We start from the raw sequence: 17,373 nt of genomic DNA, 5'->3' as shown, positions 1-17,373 counted from the left end.
TGTGTTCAAAAATTAATTACATCAATTGTTCCCATCGATAGGCCAGCCATAGTGTGATTAGCATCACACACATCAGCATTAGTTGCTAATAACAACAATATTGGCTGAGGTATCAAGAGAAAGTGTGGTAGTGGTGTAGTGATAGAGCGCTCGCTTCATAAGTGAGAGGTTCCAAATTCAATCCCCACCATGTCCCTGGTAGTACCGCGCTCAACTTGTTTCTCCGCGCAGCAGCCTTGTTTGTCACGGTTCGTGTTTTGGAGTTATAGAGTTGAGAGAGCGTTATAACCACAACTAGGTAGCCTCCTTGTCTGTAGTGGTCTTCTCCACCTTGGGAAGGTGAATTATCGATTTGATAAAAGTATTACATCTAAAAAAGTGCAGTTTTAAGAGAGATTAAAACCTGATTTCTTGAGAATTAGGACGTATATATGTGTATAAAAATACATTGATAAGTATAAAAGAATAATAGCCATTGATACTTAGATCCGAAAGAGAAACACCCTAATGCAAATTAACCTTACAAAGAGCAAGTAAATCAAGTGAATTTTGCAAGAGGTATGATTTAACTGATGAAAAGTTTCTCCTACCATGAATATTTGTAAAAAATATATTAAAACAGTTGGATAAAATGTTATTTTATTGCACTTTGGTCATGTTTTAAGTTAAAGAAAATTTGACTTAATCATAGATAGAACACTATGCATTGAGCTATGCAGTTGCCTTTGTTCTATTGGTAATTAACTTAATGTTGTAACTTAGGGCTTTTTATGTGTCCTTCACATTGCACATCAAAAGTGCTAATAAAGACACCAACCATGTGTAACATGACACTGTTTATACTCTGATGCTTTGCAGCTGTTGATGGAATCAACCTCTCTTAGAGCTACCACAAAGTTCGGAAACCAGTAGGCCTCAAAACCATTAATCTGAGTTTTATAGCAGTACCCTCATTAGGAGATAACAGGAAGTGTTGCATAGCCACTATCAAGGCACAAGCAAAAATCTATGAGTAGAATCATGAAGATCTTCATCAACTTTGGTAGGAAGCAATGTAACACAGACTTATATCTATTCCTGGCTGGTTAACAGAATTTTTCTGCTTACCTCTAATATTTTTGCCAAGGAGGTCTTCTGCAAGACAGTTATTGGATGCAGGTAGCATCAAGTATTTTTTTTTGAGACACCATATCTAGTCTTAACTCAACCAAGGGCCCCAAGGCAGAGAATTTCAAGTTAGAATTTATTTCTTCTAGCTTTTGCCTAGAAAAGCAAATCCTGCAAGGTAGCATGACATGACAGCTAGTTCTGGGTTACATGTTACCAGTAGCAGTGTGATCATGATGGTCTTGAACCTGACCCAGGTCTATTTTGCTGGTCTAGTTTGTTTTAAAACAGCTTTATTGGCTTGGCAAGTTTGTTTTTGTTTATTGTTTTGCAGATATTTAAAAGGTATTTTTTATCAAGGACCATATATGAATACTCATATAGTAGTTAAAGTTCATATAAATATCCCTCATAGACTTTTTTTGAGAGAAAAAAAAAAGGAAAAACATATTCTGGGTTTTTAAAATATGACCTGTATTGTCCCTGTTGGTATGACATAATGTTAAAGTGTAGTTCAAAGTAAAGTTGCTTCTTTGAACTCTAGTTGACATCTGACTTTAGATCTTTGGTTAGAAAGAGGCAACGACATATTCATAAGGAGAAAGTTTTTTTATACTCTCTTTAAAATTCTATTTTTCAGCAAAAGTTAATTTAATAACACCTAGGTTTTAAAATGTTTATCATCAGTTTACAAAATTTTTATTTTACTAGTCATTATTTAATATTATTGAATTATTGATAAATTATAATAAATTATAATAATAAATTGAATTATTAATAAATTATAATAAATTGTAATAATAAATTTATTATTAAAATAAATTAATTATTTAAATTAAATTATTGATAATATTACTTGTTATTTAATTATTAAATTTTTTTTTATATAGGAAAAGTGAATATGGTGACACATTATTTCAAGGATGGGCAAGAATGGCACTTGTATGTATTTTTTTTTTTAACAAACCTCTGAAGGTTACTTTTAAGTATTATTAAGCAGCAGAGGCACTTAAGTAGTAGTAGTATATAGATCAATTGCTTACTCATTTCTTAATTTATAGCATACAGCTATATGTCTATAAAATAAAATGTAAATAAATTATAGTATTTTATATCTAATTATTATTTTTTAGCCAATAAACAGTTTTTCGATAATAGAGGTAATTTTAATTTTTGTAGTTTTAAATTTTGCAGTTCTTTAGTTTTTATGGTTTCATAAATAGTAATGTACTTGTTAATTCTTTTTATTTTAATTAATTTTTTTTTATTTAATTTACTTATAATTATTAATTATAAATCAAATTTTTTATTTATAATTATTATAATCTATTATTGTGTTTTTTATTATTTAAGTTCTAATTTAAAACTCAAATAAATTTGTTTTTTTATCTTGAAATAATATTAGAGCTAAAAAAGATTTTTAATAATTGTATAATCAATATAAGGTTGGTAAACCAAAAGTTGGAGAAACATGTCCTTCAAGAGTTCTAGCTGATGTTAAAATAACACTCAGTCAACGTCATATGCTACGAGAGGAATGGGAAGGTTTTTATAAGTGTTTGTTTTAACTAAATAATTTTAAATAAAAAGAAATAAGCAAGTAAGTATTTGCAATACTTTTCTTTAGGATTACGAAAACATGATGTTGCATTCTTAATCTCTATAAAAGCCCAAAAGACAGTTTATAACCAACGCTATGATAAATCAGTTCCCTTTGCTGAACAGGTTGTTCTTTTTTTTATTTATTGTTTTCTGTTCTTATTTGGCAATACTTCAAAATTGAAAATTTTTAATAAGCTTATGACCAATTAATAAGCTTATGACCTTATTGCTTTATCATTTTTCACTAAAGAATTTTTTAATTTACTGAAAATATTATGTTTCACTATAAAGATATGAACATTAATGAACACATTTCACTGAACGCATGTATTCTCTATATGTTGCATTTTACTGAAATGTTAATCAATTTACTGAGCACATCACATTTTATTGAACAAAATTTCATTTCAACATGTCACATATTGCCGAAAACTCAGACAACATCCTTCTGTGATTTCTTGGATTTTAAAGATTGTAGGTGAAGTTTGTAAAATTTTCAAGTTTTTTTTATTAGTTTTTAAAAATAGTGATGAATGTAAAGTTTATTAGAAAATTTGTTTTTCAAAAACAAAACAATGGAGATTAAGGTAATTACATGTAAAGATGATTGAGTAAAAGCCCATAAATAAATAATTCAAATTTGATTGCCAAAAGATCTCATCAACTAAATCTGAGCTCTCATCTCTAGCTCCATCAACCAAAACTTATTCTCACTTAACTTGTCATTTAGCTAAGTTGCATCCTTTTGATGTATTTGTTCTTTCATGATTTAAAACATTTATTTTTCTAGTTTCTTTTGTGAATATAAATGCTTCGAAAACTCTCTCTTCATGTTTTCTTGACTCATACAGTTTATAGTTTTTCAAGTCTTGTGTCAACCATTATTTTTTGCTCTTAAATAGTATTCTTTTTTTTTCTGGTTACCCCCAACTTGAATAGTGGTTGTTTGCAGCCTTGCTAGGAGTAAATAAATCTTAATAAATAATAAAAAGACTTTTCAAGACTGATGGTTTTGGTCTTGCATTATATTTCACTCTCTTAATATCAAGACTTAAGGTAGTAATATTTTTAACTTATTTTACCAAATATAAAAAAACAATAGAGAAAAACAAAGTTGATAAAATTGCAACATCTAAGTATTATATTATCAGCATATTGCAAGTAGTTTTTAAAAGATTAAAATTGCTAATTGCTAACTTTTCACATGAATAATTTCTTATTCAATATTTGGGCGGAGGTTGGCATTTTGAAGCCTTAATATATTTATCTTTTTTAGACATGACCAGTTTCAACATTTTTATTTTATTATATATAAAGCTGGTTATGCATTTTTTTGTTGTTGATAAAGCTTTGTTTTTTTTCTAAGATTCATATGAAAAAAAAGCCCATCTGATGGCACTACCATTTCTGCTCCCTTGGGAAAATATTTTTTGAGCATTCTTTTAATCAGCTTTCACAACTTTTTTCTTTAACTTTTAACAGCCTCTTCTGATAATTTTTGGATTTATTTCTCTGAATGAATATTGAAACATGAATATTGAAGACTGGATAAAATGAGACGACCCTGTTACTTTTTGGTAAAGATCTAAAACTTTTTGGTAAAGATCTAAGATTCTAAAAAGTTTCCAGACTTGAGTTCATAATTAATGTTCAATCTTGCAAGGGTTTTTACTGAAAATCTTTTATTCATCTTCGCGAGGGTTTTAACTAAAAATCAGCATTGAAAATATTTTTAACGCTGTAATTAACTATCCTATTTGAAAGATTCACAGCTAAAACAGTGACTCTTACTAACATTATTATTTTAAATGACACAGAATAGATATCCAAAAAGGTATCTTTAAAGTAGTTGTCACTTCATTTTATCTGATATTTTAATGGTTTTTTTTTAAAATTAAATTTATTTTATTAAATTATCTCTCATAGTTTTATAGGGGGTTACTACAGTTGCTATTCATTTTTTATTTTATAAAAAAAACTTGTACAAACTTTTTGAAAAAATTATTTTACTCAGTCATTAAAGATAAAACTACTCTGCATATAACTGTTAGGAGACAAGTTAATTGGTGTAAGAATCTTCATCTTTGAAAACTTTGATAACAGATTAATTGCTGGATATGGTACCATAAAAAAAAAACATTCACAACAATTTTTATCTTCGATAACTTTGCTAAACTACAATCACTGATTCACACTCATCATTACTTTGCTGTTCTGAAGTTTTCATAGTAGCCATAGCAATTGCTACCATCCATTTTTCAACACCTAAATTGTCGTAAACACTTTTAAGATTAAATAATTTCTTTAAAAGTTCTTTTTTTTTCTTGCCAAGAATCTTTTTTACAAATAATATTTTATTTGTTGTTGATATTGTTATGCAGTAGTGGTGTAGTGGTTGATGTGTGGTTATGAGCGCTTGCTTCATATGCGAGGGGTTTTCCCACCACATCCCTGGTAATGCAGTTCTCAACTTGTTTCTCCTCACAGCGGCCTTTGTCAAGGTTCGTGTTTCAGAGTTATAGAGTTGAGAGAGGGTTATGACCACAATTAAGTAGCCTCCTCATTTGTAGTGGCCTTTTTGTCCTTAGGGAAGTGAATTACAACAAAAAAAAAAAAAATTGACATGATTAACACAAGTCACAACAATTGATTAGGATTTTAGCATCATAGTCGCAGGTAACTTTTATAAAATATTTTTTTATAAAATTTTGTAAATAAGTTACAGTAAATAAGTAAATAATACACCAGTATTGATTGCTTATAGGGTGTTATGCAGGCTTTTTATAAGGTTTTTCATAGTTGTTTCTTTAACAGATTGCTATCAATTAAGATGAAGTATTTAACTCCTTAAAAAATATTTATATAAATATTAGGGAACATGGGTTCAGTTGCGAAAGATTATATCCTTTAACATTAACAAAGAAAATTACATAATTTTCACCACCCAAATTCATGGGAAAAGTACTTGAACTGGGTTGAAAATCAGGGAATACTCATGGAAAACTCAAGGAAAATGGATTTCTAAAACTACCATAAACCCTGTAATTAATTCAAGAAAATTTTAGTACTTAAAACCGATTGAGTCTTGAGCAACTCAGTTTTTTATCTTTTTTTCTTAATCTGCTTAAATGGAATAAAAGTTTCTTTTTAATTTTGTTTAGTTGAACAACAAAAACTTGGTTAAATTTTGCATTTTTTTTTAAATGTCTGATTTTTATTAACATTAGTCTAAATATAATTTAATAATCCTCTCTATATGGAACAAATACATCGTCAAAAATTTGATTCTTAATTTACAATAAAGCTGTATATTAATACTGATAAGAAAATTATACAGGTGCAGTTGTATAACTTTATTATTTTTTACCTTTGGTCTGCATCACATTCTAATTTGTACCATGTTTACTACTTTTTTAGTTTGGTATAGCATATGTTCGAGGCTGTGAAATTGAAGGGATGCTTGATGAAGAGGGGAAAGTTATCGAAGAAGGTTTGTAGATTTAGTTTGAAATATAAAGCTAAAATAAAGTTTAGGTTTTCAAGTTGTTGTTTCTTTTTTTGTTTTTTTAATTTGTATAAAAAGTTCTCTTAAGTTACCTCTCTTAGATTCAGATTTTGTAAGTCACTTTCTTTTATAGGTCCGGATCCTAAACCTGAGCTTAAAGGAGACGATCGAACTTATAGAGTATGGTTAGATACTAACCAATATGAAGCAGATATGAGCAAAACTAACAGTGGATCAGAGGTTGTAATCTAATTTTTCATAAAGTTTTTGATGGTGACATATATATATATATATATATATATATATATATATATATATATATATATATATATATATATATATATATATATATATATATAGATATATATATAGATATATAATTAATAATTTAATGATTGGCTCAAAAGTAATTGGACTAAATAAATGCGTCATTTAAAAACAAGGTTGGTACTACAAATAATATATTATTTGATTTTCATGATGATTTCTGTTATATGAATAATGTTATGTAATGTTACATTCTGTTACATATAGTTTATAATCTGTACGGAATGCTTGTACTTGGTTAGAAAATCTTTTGTTGGTGAATAATGGTGAATAAATAGGATAAAGTTAATGACTGAACCTTGAGATGAAAAAAGTTGATGTGAGTAAGTTGATGTGAGTAAGTTGATGTGAGTAAGTTGATGTGAGTAAGTTGAAAAAAGTTGATGTGAGTAAGTGTTGCTCAACCTAAAAAAAGTTAGTACAAAATAATGAAGTAAAAAATAGTGAAAAATGGTTTAGGTGAATAAGTAAAACTAAAAAATGAGTGTCAAGTGAAAGTAGGTGGATGGAAAAGACATAAGGTATGGGTGAAACTCTTTCATCTACAATACTTCTAACAGTCTTCTTTCTTAACCTGTGAACATGTTTTTAAATCCATCATATGTACTTAAATAAAGAACAAGTTAAACGTTCTTATATATTAATAACAGTTGACAACAACACACATTGCAGATAATTATAATATATAGTTATTAACAATAATGTATTAATTATTAAATATTGATGTATATAGTTAATATTTTTTTAAATAAAAATTTCAAACATTTATGAAAACTAAACTTAAACTTCAAGTTTTTAACTTCTCAAAAATAAGAAATTTTATTTAAAAAATTTTAAGTATAATAAATCTTTTGTTTTAATTAGTATACTTAGACAACATTTTTTTCATGTCTTCATTTTATCTGATTATTTTTTAATTTGTTTTAATTTTTTATTTTTTAGGATATATATGAAGCATTTAATGTTATAATGAGAAGAAAACCAAAAGAAAACAATTTCAAAGTATGTATCAAATTAAATAAATTTTAAATCCAATAACCTATAATGTTATTTGTATATTATATCTTCAATATCTTTTAATAATTTATAATAGTTATAAGAGAACAATAAAGTTTGATAAGTTTTTTTTATTTTTTAAATTTAAGATTATTCTAGAATAAAAAATATTAAAAATATTTATGAAGTAGTTATGAAATTTTTTTATTAAATTGAAAGAGTATTTTTTTTTAAATTTACATGCCTTCACTAGATATGTAAATTTTTATATTTTTAAAAGTAAAAATTTATACATCTTCATAGGTATGTGAAATTTTATATTTTAAAATATTTTACTCTTTATTTAAATAACAACTTTTAAGTGATCTTTTTAAAATTAAGCTTTTCGCAATTCAAGCCACCAATAAATTTAGTTAGACAAATATCTACAATGTTTATTTGTGTGTCTGGTAATTAAATGTTACCTGCTGAATATTTAAATTAGCATGTGTATTTTCCAGACCATTAGTACCTGTTAAGAGTTTTTTTTTTGTTTTTTTTAATTTTTATGCTTGCAAATTGTTGATTAAAACAGTAATGTACTTTTATTTAGCTAATTTTGTTTTAAATTTATTTAACCATATTCTTAGACAATCATCCAAGTCACATTAGTTTTAATTTATTTAAATGGTGCAAGGGTTGGGGATTTTGTTTAAATAAAATGTTTTTTTTGTTTTTTTAAATATTTTTATGTTGATTTTTTTATGTAAAATCTTCTTGTGTACCAATTGATAAGGCAACAGCTATTCTTTATTATGTCTCAAAAATACAGGAAAATATAGAGCCATTGCAAAACCTTTTGAGCTACACCTCTGGTTACTATGTTCTGAATTATTTAGTAATGAAGCAGCAACTTGATATACTTATCATCAGCATTTCATAATGAAACGACAGTTTAAGTTTCTTCAACTTTAATTCAGGATGTGCTCAAACTTTCAGAGTCAATTAAACGCAAAACAAGTAGAAAATTATGTAATCTTTACGAATGACAAAGTTTTGGAAAAGTGTTTAAAAGAAGACAAAGAAAAAAAAAAGGAAAAAGATTTGTGAAGAACGAAAAATAATGCAAAAGAGAAATTTTTTTTAAAAATATGTAAAAAGCGGAAAAAAGATCTGAGTCATCTAAACCTATTGCTAAAAAGGAGGTTGAATTATCTACAAAGCATGAATGACCAGCTAAAAATATTATTTAATATGTATATGTAATATAATATATATGTGTTTAATTGTTTTTAGAAATAAAATTTTTAGAATTTTATTTTCACAAGCTCAAATATATTTAATGTTAATGTTTCTTTATAAATTTATTGCATTTTTCTCAAAGAAGAATTTATAACGTCATTTTTTCTAATACCGCAAAAAAGTAACTTTATATTTTCTTTACTGCACATTTTGCAGTAAAGAAAATTTCATTTGAAGTAAATGAGTATATGAGTAAAAAGTTATAAGTTAGGGTTTTAAAAAAAAAAAAGATTAACCCTACCCCTAACCCTGTTGGAAATAACAACCAAAACAACCTCTAAAAAAAACCTCTAAAAAAAATCAAAAATAAAAGTAGTACACAAACTATTTAAAATATTAGTTTCTTTTAATTTTTTCTATTTAAATTTCTTTTTTTTATTTTATTAGTTTTGTTTTTGAAACTTAGTTTTTTCTGCTATGATTAATATTTTAAAACTTGCAAACGGCTGTGACCAAGTTATCTAAAATAAAATACTCACATGTGGTCAGACAAAACAAAAAACAGTGTGTGTTTTCTTTGAAGGCTTGGATTTACACATGTGCAATTTGAGTTGAATCCTAAATGCAGATTCAACTCAAACTGAGAACATTTTGTAGAAGTTTTTTAATTTTTTAAGTATATGTATTATTATGTATTAGATTTACAATACCACTGGGGTTGTTTTTAGTAGGTATTTTTATTCCAATTTGCAAATCACATGTCTGTCTCAAACGAAAGTTTAACAGGCTAGTTGTAAAAATTGGCATAAAATATGTCTAAGTTCAAACATATTAGTCTCAATAAACTTCATGAGTTGTCTGATAATTTATTTAAATTTAACAATTTGTTGCAACATTGATTTATATAGTTAAAATTAAATTTCTAATAAAGCATCTATAGACATACACATATATATACTCTCTTACTTTAGCATTTTTTTTGTATGTATAAAATGGTTTTTATTGTATAGTTGAGGGTAACCAATATTATGTTACTGTTATATTTCTAACTATTTTTTCAGGCTGTTCTAGAAACAATCCGTGATTTAATGAACACCCAGTGCTTAGTCCCAGAATGGATACATGATATATTTCTTGGTTACGGAGATCCTGCGTCTGCTAACTACAAAAGGTTTTGTTTTTTTTTCATCTGTTTTATTTTTTATTTCATATTCTTAATCATCAAGTGTGAATTTTATGACACCATATTGATTCTAATACATTTTTTTAACAGTTCCTCCTCCTTCTTCCTTCTGGTTAAAAAAACTTACAAATTATTCAAATAAATCTTTAATAAAATTATTTTATTTGTCATTTTCCTTATTAACATTTTATCTACAAAAATCCTCACAAAATTAAAATTCTGCATATTAATAAAATTAATCATCTTATTGAGTAACTCAAAATTGATTACCACAAAAAGCAAATTTTTTTTCAAATATAAATTTATTTTTCTACATTGCATACCATTTTGCCAAGTCAATGTGCATTTTGCGCACGCAGCTTTATTTATTTCTTCTTGTCATTATTATTACTTTGCTTTTCTTGAAGCTGACAGGTTAGTTGATTTATTCCACATTTCTAAAAATTCATACAAGTAAAATAAAGGGGTTGTTTGAATTAAAAAAATAAAGATTTGTTCAAAATATCTTTTTTTTAAGTAATCTAGTTTGATTTTCTTTATTTAAAATATAATTATTTCTTCTACTTAGAGCTGCACTTATATTCAACCATTCAGTCGGTTAATTTGAAAAACTTGTAAAGTTTAAAAATAATTAAAATTTAGACATAAAGAACTGAAATTAAAACTCTTTGTTTTATTCAAGGGAGTTATTAAACTAAATTTAAATTAAACTTTAATTTTTTTCAAAAACTACTTGATTTTATTTTCAGAAATAATTTTTTTATTTTTTATTATATATATTCATATCACCTCAGTCATAGAAAGCCATGTTGTTAAAAACCCTTAATCTTTTAACTTTATAAAGATCTTAAAGATCTGTTTAACAGAGAACATGTTAAGCAGGATAACAGAGAGCATGTTAAGCAGGATAACAGAGAACATGTTAAGCAACTTTCGGCATGGTGAACTAGAACTAAATGAAAACTCTCCATAATAAGTATTAAATTACACTTTAAAATACAAGTGAATAAAATACATAAACATCTGATTATCTTCTAAGAACTTGTTCTCTAACAAATGATTTTGATCCTCACATTCTACTTCTGAATTTGTTTTAAGTGAAAGTATTGATGTTGGAAAAACAAGCATATAAGTTTATTTAAACATGACTTTTATTAAATTCATGGTAGCAAATATATATCATGTATAAATATATATCATAGCTAAAGTCGATCAGCTTAAAGCTGAAACTAAAATATCAGCCACCATCCCTAGTGTATATATTCTTAAAAACAAATAATTACAAAATATCATGAATCAATTGAAATAATTAATCAAAAATAATATAAAAAAGATGATTAAATTAATAAAAATAATAAAGTTGATAAAAATAAATTTAAAACAAAGTTTAACAAGAAATAGTCTTTTCATGATTTAAGTTTTATTTAATAAAATTGTTTTCTTTTTTTAGAGTTGACCAGCAAATACCAACCTTAGACTTTGTTGATACATTTTTAAATATAGATCACTTAAAAGCTTCGTTTCCAGACTTTAATATTAAGGTAAGGCTTAAAATTGTTATATCACTAAAAACATTGTGTCAGGTTTGTATAAAAACCCATGTCATTGTTTTTAATTGTTAGTGAAATTAGTAATTAATTGTTGCATTCTTGAAAATGAGTATTAAAATTTTTTTTAAAGTTCCTCTGGTTAAAAATAGTAGTAAAAGTAAGAAATATATATTTTATATTTATTTCTTTTTTCAGTGTGAAGAACAAAATCCAGTGCCACCTTTTAAGTAGTTTATTAATCTTTTTAACTTTAGTTTTAGTTCTAAATTTTGCATTATTATTTTTTATTAGTTAATATAAATTACTTGTCTGATTCGTTTTTTTATGTTGTTGTAATTATTTTATTTTATGGTTTTGACCAAGGACTTCTTTTCTGCTTAGAATAACTTTTCCTGTTGAAAAAGAAAGTAGAAAACGAAAAGCTGATTCGCATTGTGAAAAGTCTGAGCTACTTGTTACTCCTTACCAGATTCCAAACAGAGGTCCTTACCCTTATAACAAACCAAAGATGTGAGTTTTTAAAACAATCAAATTTTAAAATAAGTTTTTTATTTTTTCATATATTTAATTTGTGAATATTTATATTAGCATTTTTATTTTACTGATAAAGTTGTATGTTTTTACATTGGACCATTTACATTGGATCAACTTTGATTCCTATACATTGGATCAACATTGGGTTTTTATCGCAAAAAAACAACCAACTTTTGTGATGTTTTTACATACATTGGACTAATGTGGTTTTGCTGACTATTTTTAATCATGTCATTATTAGGGTTTTCATTAATATAAATACGATTTATATTAATGAAACTTTGTATTTGCATCAGTGAAAATAGCTGACATTTGCGATATATTTACATAAGTTAGCCGAACATAAGTGTGCTAGCTGGGGTAATTTTGCATTCAACTTTTTTTCTAATAATTGTATTCGAAAGGTAAAATTAAATGCCTATGATGCTCCAAATAAAAGTGTTTTTTTTTGGGGGGGGGGGTTGTTATCCCATTCATTACAAATCTTGGCTTTTATGAATAGGCCTATGTACCCCAAAACCTAGTACATAATGTTAGCCATTAATTTAAGTTACAGCCAAGTCAGGTAAAAAAAGAAGTTTTGTGATTAGGTAAAAATAATTTTATGGTTGATACAGTGGTTCAAACGTTCAAGGTATGCCAACATTAAACTAATTGCAAAAATAAATAATAATAAAAAAAATCCATTTGATTTGGGTTTTTTTTTTTAAAAAACAGGATTTTTTTTTTAACTCTGCACAGGCTAGATATTGCACCTGGAGAAAATTGTATAAGTAATAATTGCTATTGGTAGAAAAAAATAAAAAAGTGCATATATATAAACTTTTTAAACAAATGACTCTAAATATAAAATAATCAAAAGACAAAAATACTCATTTCTATAACATCTTTCATAATTTAAATTTTTTAAGCTTTTAACATCATTTTTAATTTTATTTTTATTGCTGTTAGCGCATCCTTTGACTACACTTCAAGTATCTGATAAGGACAAGCTAAAAAGTCAAAAAGGTTTTAGTATTTAAATTTATTTAATAAAGAAATTTAAATGCTATAATTAGTTACCAACAAAATCATCAACAAGGTCTTTAAAAACTTTAGGTTAGCTACTTTGATTATTTTTCTTATCAGATAAACTGTGGCTGATTAAATAGCTTTGTTTCCCACTAATGACACCAAAAGATCATTTAAAAAATCCAGTTGTACCAAGCGATTTGCTACATTTGCTGAACTTTTCATGGTCAATGGACATTTTGTGACCAGGCACTAGTTATTATAATATAATAAAATGTAATATAATTACTTTCCAAATTGAATTGATTAATCAAACAGGCAATTCAGTATGTCTTGATTTAGAAACATGATTGCCATTAAAGGAGTTGTTACTAGTTATACTTTAAGTTGATCTAGCTTATCAAAAGAGTTGAGATTGCGAGAGGTTACAGCCACCAAATATAGTTTCAGTCTTTCTTCAGCAAAAGTTCCATAGACTTTAATGTTTATTGTTTATGTTCATAATATATGTTCTTTTTAAGACTTTATTTGAGTATAAAAACAAAGTATATCTATAAAAGTTCTACAGAATTTGATTAATGCTTTACAACTTTTATAGGAATAAAATAGTTTTGTAGAAATTCTATAAAACATTTTGTCCTGTGTGGTAGCTTAATGGCAAATCCTATTTGAGCTTAATGGCAAACCCTATTTTATAAATCAAATGTGGATGCATCCACATTTGATTTATAAAATATCACAAATCAAACACTAAAATAAGGCTCTTAAATTTCATATGCTAGGTCTACATATTTATCTAATAAGCTTTTTTGGAAACATAAGTCATAAATAAGTTGAAAAAAAAAATTGTACAGTATTAAATATGAATTTTTCTAATCATAAAAATACCATAAAAATAAATAATAATGATGAATATTATATACTTCTAATAATAATAATAATAATAATAATAATAATAATAATAATAATAATAATAATAATAGCAATGTTTATAATAGTAAGAATATTAAACTTAAACAATACTTCCATTGGTATAAGAATGTTAGTTATAACAATAGCAACAACAAAACAAACAAAAAAAAACATAATATTATAATAATAAAAGTACTAATGTAAGAAAAAATAATGAAAAAAATAAACTTTTACAAAGATGGTATCAAGATTTCACCCAGCAGATTAAGTTAAAGAGATTAATAACAATAACACACCAAAAATTTTATTTATTGTTTTTGTCTTAGATAAATTCTTTAATCTTGTTGATGAAAAAAAGTCCTATTTCCTGTTTTCAGATATGCGTTTTTGATTTCAGAAGGAATGAAATTCCACAAATTAGTTGATTGATATTTTATAGAAAAAATCCCATTCTTAGACATTAGTTTCTGCATGATACTGATCTTAGGTTATGATGATGAATTGTATTATTAAATTTATATTACATAATAACTTATTGATTTATTATGTCGTTATTATGTAGACTGCTCCAGACAAAGTTGCAATTTAGTAGAAATAATAAATCTTTAATCTTCATAATTTTAAATAGATTATAGAGGATGTTTGAATCAATGTTTGAATAAAACACCTAGTTTGAGTTACTTTTATAATAAACACGTGTAAATGTTCCTCAAATGTTTCTTGAATTTTCTTTCAAATTGTGTTCACACAAGAGTATATTTGTTCATGCTCCATGTTCCGCAGAATTTTCCATCAAATGTACCCTTGTGTGAATAGCTTTCTAGAAGCTGAATTTAGTTTTAAAAAGTTCAATTTTTTTTTAAGTTAAAATCAAAAAAATTATTAATTTTTAAAAAAGTTATTATGATAAATTTTACTTATTAATCACTTATTTATAACAATTAAAAGAAGATCATAGTGGACATAACATTGTGACACTTTGTGACACATTTTTTTACCTCACAAAAAAGTATTGTGACTAATTATCTTCTACAATTATTAGTAACTATTGAATTCCTTTGTGTTATGTTTGCTCAAAACAGTTTTTGGTTATTTTGCTAACCTTTTTGTTAGTACTTATTCACATTATGGTGTGGTATATAATATGAGTACATATGTACTTCAGTTCATGAAATATTCATGTCAGATCAAGAATATTCATGAAATAGTTCAAAAACTCATTTACACAAGTACATATATACTTCAGAATACATAAAAAATAATTTACAGAGTTTTTTATATATACTCTAATATAGAAAACCAACTTTCTAATTGTTTCTATTAAAAGTTTAATAAGGTTATATCATAATAGCTTATAATTTTTTAATCTTTTTTATATTCTTAGGAATACAGTTCCATTTACACCAACTCAGGTAGAAGCAATTAAATCAGGGATGCAGCCTGGGCTGACAATGGTATTTTCATTTGAGCTTTTCAAATAAAATTGGTTTTGTAATAAAGTTATTATAATTGTGATATATTTATATACACACACACATACACAACCCTCGGAATTAGGAAAAATGAGGTGGGCAATAATTAGTCGAACTCAATCTTTTTAAGGTTGCCAAAAATTATTAGATACAAAGGTCTAACCATAAAACATGGAAACGAGGTTGGCAATTTTTTGCCGACCTCAAATACTTTCAGGTCAACATTGCCGACCGTAATTACTAGGGTTGTGTATATATATATATATATATATATATATATATATATATATATATATATATACACACACATACATATTAGTGGTTGCATATATCTTCACAAGAGTGCTTGATGAATTAAAGTAAATTAAAATGATTTAAATTAAAACAGCTGTATTTATATATTTTTTTATAAATAAAACTACACATTTTTTACTACTATAAGTTTCATGCTAAATGCAATCATCAGGTATAAATATATTTTTTTCTCGTGAAAAAATAATAATAATTCTGTACAAGAGAAAATGAGTTAAGAAAATCTAATCTTTTGGTTTGTAGTTGTCCAGCAAAAACTTGTTCTCATGGCAACATTTGGATATTTGTTCATTTTTTTTTGTTTAATAATTCTTTAGTATTTTTATACAATAAAAGTTTTTCGTATAAGCATAATAGGCATTTTTTGGTGGACCATTTTAAATTAGTTGTTGTTTTTGATTTATCTTTTGTATTCCATAGATATTTTGAAAGTGTGGTTGCATTTGCGAGTTTTTTGCTTTTGAAAGATTGTTTGTGATTCGCCTATCTAGTTTTTTACATGCCCTCTGTTGAACCAATGTATGTTTTTTCAGGTGTGTTTGGGAATGATGCACTTACAAATTACGTTTGTTTTCCTGCAATTTCTGTTCATAGGGCAGGTTTCACTTAGTTTACAATTGCCGTTGGGTTCATCAAAATAATTTTATTGTTGTGGTTCTTTACAATTTTTGCTATGTAGCTTGTGTAACTGTAGCTGTTGTATTACGGTTAAATAGTTTATGAAGCAGATTTGGTTTTGGAAAGTGTTTATTGATTAATTGTAAGAAAGTTTTGCCTATAATTGTGAGAATGTTTTTATTATATGGTGGGTTAAACCAGATTATATTTCTTTTTCTCTTATGTTTGGGGGTTACTTTAATATTAATTCTAGGGTTGTATTTAAAGCTAAAATCTTTGAACCAATTTCTTTTTAGGGATTCATTGTATTCTGCCCTTGCCGAGTTAAATATTTTTTTGTCCGAAGAATTTTGCGATAACCTATCGTTGATAGCAATCGGAATTTGTTTAATAATTTGTGGGGGGTGGTTGGACTCAGTATGGATGTAAAGTAAGTTGATATTTGGTTTTTTTAAAGGATGATATGAGTCTTTTTCAAGGTTAAACATTAGGTCTAAGAAGTTAGCAATTGTTAGGTTTGACATGATTTCTATTTGAAAGCCAATTTTTTCAAAAAATTTCAATTGTATTTCTTCAGATTCTATCTATCTGTCAGGCAGATTTTTTACGCATTACTATTATTACCTCGTCCCGGCAAAGGCCCATATTGTTGTTGGTAACAGTTTCTGATAATGAATTTAATATATACAGACCAACCAGCTCTAAAACCTCTGCTCCATCATAGCAACCCATTGTGATGTTGGAGCAGTTGTTAGTTGACTTTTTTTTCCAAGTTTCATTGTTGAAAAAAAACAAGACTTTCTGCAATGGATAATTGTTCTGGTTTCTTCTTTGCTAATTTTTATGAGTTGTTTTGCAAATGTTAGATTTGCAAAACAACTTATAAAAATTAGACATTTTTCAGAATAGTGGTTGTGATTGAGGGGTAAAGTTCAATGATGTCGAGTTGGATAAAAGTGCAGTGTTTCTTTTCTTTTATATTTTTGAACCATATGATGACTTCAGCGGTATTTTTCCTCTGGT

The 17,373-nt window shown here is 26.3% G+C and overlaps 1 protein-coding gene across 1 annotated transcript in view; it reads left to right on the top strand.

Moving 5' to 3' along the window:
* LOC101240579 (RNA helicase aquarius) overlaps nt 1-17,373 on the top strand; it is a 79,472-nt gene that overhangs the window by 35,352 nt on the left and 26,747 nt on the right. The window contains exons 17-28 of the mRNA XM_065806281.1: nt 1,998-2,049; nt 2,241-2,267; nt 2,553-2,652; nt 2,735-2,832; nt 6,127-6,199; nt 6,348-6,454; nt 7,484-7,543; nt 9,820-9,929; nt 11,392-11,482; nt 11,687-11,718; nt 11,873-12,001; nt 15,333-15,402. Coding sequence (XP_065662353.1) covers nt 1,998-2,049; nt 2,241-2,267; nt 2,553-2,652; nt 2,735-2,832; nt 6,127-6,199; nt 6,348-6,454; nt 7,484-7,543; nt 9,820-9,929; nt 11,392-11,482; nt 11,687-11,718; nt 11,873-12,001; nt 15,333-15,402 — 949 coding nt within the window. The remainder of the gene's footprint in view (nt 1-1,997; nt 2,050-2,240; nt 2,268-2,552; nt 2,653-2,734; nt 2,833-6,126; nt 6,200-6,347; nt 6,455-7,483; nt 7,544-9,819; nt 9,930-11,391; nt 11,483-11,686; nt 11,719-11,872; nt 12,002-15,332; nt 15,403-17,373) is intronic.

Source organism: Hydra vulgaris, chromosome 09 (genome assembly GCF_038396675.1).
Source record: "Hydra vulgaris chromosome 09, alternate assembly HydraT2T_AEP".
In the NCBI taxonomy this organism is placed as follows: domain Eukaryota; kingdom Metazoa; phylum Cnidaria; class Hydrozoa; order Anthoathecata; family Hydridae; genus Hydra; species Hydra vulgaris.
The sequence above is the reverse complement of the archived record's forward strand: the minus strand, read 5'-3'. Positions and strand labels throughout refer to the sequence as shown.